Source organism: Cupressus sempervirens, chromosome 1 (assembly GCF_028749045.1).
Source record: "Cupressus sempervirens isolate cs-2001-9-10 chromosome 1, ASM2874904v1, whole genome shotgun sequence".
NCBI classification, from domain to species: domain Eukaryota; kingdom Viridiplantae; phylum Streptophyta; class Pinopsida; order Cupressales; family Cupressaceae; genus Cupressus; species Cupressus sempervirens.
The window spans coordinates 322434566-322439629 of NC_143118.1; the positions used below are offsets into that span (position 1 = coordinate 322434566).

At 33.6% G+C, this 5064-nt stretch overlaps 1 protein-coding gene across 1 annotated transcript; it reads right to left on the reverse strand.

Moving 5' to 3' along the window:
• Positions 1 to 1088: 1088 nt before the first annotated feature.
• On the reverse strand, positions 1089 to 4859 carry LOC149577455 (caffeoylshikimate esterase-like). Its single transcript, XM_089823887.1, has 9 exons — positions 4688 to 4859; positions 4476 to 4526; positions 4133 to 4226; positions 3995 to 4027; positions 3690 to 3836; positions 3415 to 3545; positions 3126 to 3263; positions 1986 to 2084; positions 1089 to 1901 (listed from the first exon to the last, which is right to left on the reverse strand). The coding sequence occupies exons 1-9, from the start codon at positions 4688 to 4690 to the stop codon at positions 1569 to 1571; spliced, it is 1029 nt and encodes a 342-aa protein (XP_089680013.1). The 5' UTR covers positions 4691 to 4859; the 3' UTR covers positions 1089 to 1568.
• Between the last annotated feature and the right edge of the window lie 205 nt (positions 4860 to 5064).

The window sequence follows — 5064 nt, forward strand, 5'->3', positions numbered from 1 at the left end:
ACTTCTTGACTCTCTTAAAGTAAGAGAAGGTCAAGAATACCATCACCTTTTGTGGTTCACATTCCAATGTTTACTAAAAGATGCTTTAATCCTAGTCGGGGTAGTAGTTTAGACTACCCTCTTTTCATCACTAGAAACATTAATATACAACCTCATGAAATATATAGATTAAATAAGTTGGTAGCTGATGGTTTTTTAAATTTTTTATATCAATTTCTAATTGTCTTTATTCCTTTTCTTGATCTTTGAATTGAGTTAATCATTAAATTTGAGGTAGATTACGTTATATGAAATACTTTACTCCTTTTTGCACTATCTTCATCTCACAATAGTTTCTAAATTTCTTTAATCTTGTATTTAGAACAATATTGAATCCCCACTCAATACAATAACGCTCATTCTCCTTTTCAACTCCATTGAAGACAATGAAATGTTCTTTCTTACTAAACAATTCAAAAAGTACCATTTTAAAGCTATAAATGTCTCCCCCGACTGAACATGTTGAAATTGCACTATTTTTCTATCAATTTGTGTAAACCTTAAATCAAAAACTTATATTTTTCAAATCCAACTAAGCAACATGTAAATATTTTCTTCATAGAATCTTTATGCCCAGGGGAGAGGGTTAGGCTATAGTGAAGCATCTAGCATCAAAATCTTACATGGGTAATTCAAATTAGTATGAATTTTATGCAATAACTTGCTTATCAATCAAGTATTTTTCTTATAAAATTTGTTTTCATATGGACATGATTAGATATGATGCCAAATAAATATGCTTGTTGTTAAGGTGTCCAAAATAGTCATAAGAAAAAGTAAGACCGATAGCTCTCCACTAAGTCATTGTTTAGGAAACAAGTATCCAACCATTGTGATGCAATAAGGCTTCCATTATGGTGTATGGAGGGACAACGATGCATCACAAGAACTCGATAGCTATTTATCATGTTATAGAATGTTAATGACATCAAATAATTGATTTCTTTCTAAATCTATAAGATAAGTTGGAAAATATCATTATTTAATTGCCCACTAGTAAGCCCATTTTGGTCAAGTCTTGCACCCACTATAAGACTTTATGCCCTCGGTTAAAAAAAACAATTATCAACAATTATATTCACGATCACCTTTGAGTTCCAAATCACATTGATTTAGGTATCCATCAAAACATTGGTATATGAATGAAACAATTTCCTTACTCGTATAAAGTATAGAAACAAATCTCTTAGAAATGCTCCCCCGTTACGTACGTAACGACGTACACTATTGATGGACACAACTTGCTAACAAATAGTAGAGCGACACGGAACTCATGTCGCATGTGAATTGACCTTTTCATATGTTACACCACGCTAAAACTCTAGAAGCGCTGACGCCCGTATTTAAAAGAAGAGCCCCGTCTCCATCATTTAACTGATCAAGCAGATTCCATTTTGTCATCCTCTGATTTTGCACAGAACGCCTGCCGTCCATAATTTTTAAATAATTTTAGACTGTTTTCTTTGTCCAAATAGTTTGGCCATTACTCGTACAAGTAACAATACAAGGAATCCATTCCTTTGATCAGCTTATCTTTCGGAAGAAGGAATCTTGTCATTGGCAAACTTCCTTTCGATTTCAGCCATCATCGAAACTCCCTCGTGTTTATCATTGGATTTCTTGATGAGGCTGATTTCATTGGGGCAGCCAGCCGGGCTTCGCTTGTCAAGCCATGAAATGATGTCTGAGAATACCAATTCAATGTGTTCAGGAAGCTCGCCACAAGTCAAACCATGCCACATGTCGGGGTACAATTTGAAAGTCTTATCAAGGCTCCTCGCTGAATCATGCAGCAATTGACTCACAGATGGGTCTGTCACTTTGTCATCTTCACCATGGAGAAGCAAGAAAGGAATAGTCACCTGCACATTTCAAGATTTTTAAAGATTTTATTCACTAAAAAGTTTGTCTGACACTTAAGAAAAGGTGATGAAATGGAGTTTTACCTCATCAAGTCGTTTTTCTATATCAATGCTTGTCATCAGAAGCTCGTATCCAGTCTTCAAACGTGGTTTTCCTTGATATGCGTATGGATTTGTACGAATCTGCGTTCACATTTACATTGTTAGAATGCTGAAACCGGAAAATTGCTTTGACATCTCTGCAATTATGGAGAAAAATTTGGTAAAGACTAGAGTGAGGAAAAAATAATATATGTTTCCTTCTCATTTGAGTTGTTTTACACCTTTGTTTTGTGTATGAAAACATTTTGTGTTTGACAGAAATCATTTTCTTCCACTTGTATGTATGAAGCAAAGATGGTAACAATTAGTCAAAGATTGCCTCCATTGATCGTTGAAAAATATTTTTATACTCATTGTATGGTGTAAAAATAGCTTATATAGTCTAAGTTATAAATATTGTCAAGATACTATAATTAATTGTGGAAACTTCTTAAGTCAAAATACTATAATTAATTGTGGAAACTTCTTAAGTCAAAGGTTTTACATTTTTCAAACACTTTCTTGAACAGGTCTAAAATGAAGACAAATCATTATTTATCATGTATATGCTCTATATAGTTATTTATGATGGATCAATTGACTTGGTTAATATAAGCAACTATGATTCATAAGGAATAGACATTTAATAAAATATTTGGTATGAATGATTTATTTTGCCTGTATTTTTCAACAACTTCATTTGTGATAGATCAATTGAATTGACTACTAAAATGGTTTATCGTAATTTGAATATCTTATTTTATCGTGGGATCCATTCTTATTATTAACATTGAACATTTAACTACAAATAGCTATCTAGACTTCGACATATTAACTACACCATATAGATAAACAAGCATAAACTCTTTCACTATCAGTAAAAATAAAATATAAAAGTCTACAAATTAATCCTTCTTTATATGAAAAAGACTTTTATATTAAAATCTATGATAATAAAATTATACAAACTAAAATGCTACTAATTGTCTTTAAATCTGAAAATTATTGAAGGACAGTTAATTGTTTTAATTAAGTAATAAATAAAACATCAATCGTTTAAACTTAAAAAAGACCAAAATTACTATAGTAAAAACAGAGCACCTATTCCAGTTTCCCATATTCCTATTGATAATGAATATTTACCTCTTGTCTCTTCTGGGGGTCCCTAAATGCCAAGGAAATAATGTCCTGTGTAGGTACTATCTTCCATGTAGGGATAACATAACTCAGCTTGTTCAATATGCTGATAACCAGGGGATGAGGTTTCACATCATCTGCTAACTGTAATTAAGCACAGCACTCTATAAGACATGTTCAACTTTTCATCTTCATTTTGTGAGAATTTAACAGTAACTTATAAGCCAAGCTCAGTTTTTTCTGTTTATCTAATATTGTGAATTAGAAAAGAATTTTTCTTCATTTGTAACAGTACCTTACACATTGGTGCAACGAGCACTGCACCGCTCCAATAACCAGGCTGTTTTCTATGTATGAGAAGGGCAACAGCCCCTCCCATGGATTCTCCATACAAGAACCTTGCTTTCTTTTTGTACTCTTCTTTCTCTGCCCACAAATGTTTTTTCCATCAGAAGACTTGTATATATATGAAATCTTAGAATAAGGGAGAGATTGAAATGTTTTTTAACAGTAGAAATACCAGAACTCTTAGAATGAGAGATATTGAAAAGTTCTTAATGGTAGAAATACCAGTAACGCTCTTGAAGAAAACCGCACAGTCATTTGTAAGCTCTTGGAAACTTTTCACATAACCATGCAAGCCGGCAGACTTTCCATGCCCTTCATAATCTATGCCAAACACTGCATATCCTTCCTTGGCAAGCCTCATTGCCGTATCTGAAACAACAAAATATTTGTTAATATCCCTCTTAACATTTACAAATACTGTTCACATTTGTTTTCAAATCTAAATCTGCTAAAACCATGATAAATGGATAGAAATATGGGAAAGGAAAAAGGGACAAACAATTGAACGAAAGCCAAATAAATTGTACCTTTCATAAAAATGCTGCACTCCATGGCATAGCCTACAATCACCAGATGGAGAAGAATAAGCTTGGATATAACCGAATTTAGGAATTCAGCTGGTACTCTGAAACCCAAAAAAAAAAAATTGAAAAAATAAGACTCACCATGGCAGAGGCATATAAGAGCCTTGGCTTCCCGATTTGCAGGCAGCCATCTGCATGTGAAAAGCTTTAATCCTCGAGAGTTCACGATGAATTCCTGCACCACCATTGAAAAAAAAAAAAATCAAATAAATGGAAATTTTTTCAATACCCAGATCAAGATTTCCATTAAAACCACTTAAAACTTAAAAATAAAAAATTCACAACAGTTGGTTTAAACCCATAAAAAACCAAAGCAAGGCATCCAAAGTTAAAAAAAACAATCTTGATTCTAGAATCTACTAACCCTCACTGGACATAAAACAACGAAGACAACGGATAAAATTTAATATTCATAACTATTTACCTCTTCATATATGACATCACTGAATGTCTCCCCTGCAACCAGCTCTGCTGCCTGCAAAAAAACGTCGTCAGTTTCATCAAAATTTCCTTTTTGCATTTCTGGGCGAAGAAATTCCTTTTGCATCATAAACACCAGATCTTTCGGCCTAAATCTAGTTTCCAGATACATAAAAACGGGCCTCAAATAGAACAACGAACAAACATAATTCTCACCATTTCAGCAATTTTGGTGAAGGCCGCCTTGTAATCGATTCTGTTCAGAAAACTAGACACAAAACCAGGATTTTCGCTTTCCGAAGTCTAAGAAAATGGTGTTCACCACTCCTTTACAGCATTACATATATAGAAAGACAATGCAATACCAGATAATTACTCACGACAAACACGACTAAATAGTTATATAGGGAAAATGCTTACGAACAAGGGTAGCAAGCGGGACCGACCGCGGCCGGTTTGCCATCACCCCGCTTTTCACTCTACAATTTGATGCTCTATATGACCTTTTTTTTTGGCATATTTAAATCGTCCATAACAACTTAAAATGTATCTCATGTTATCTCTGAGCCTAGACCAATCTTTTACGCGGTGTA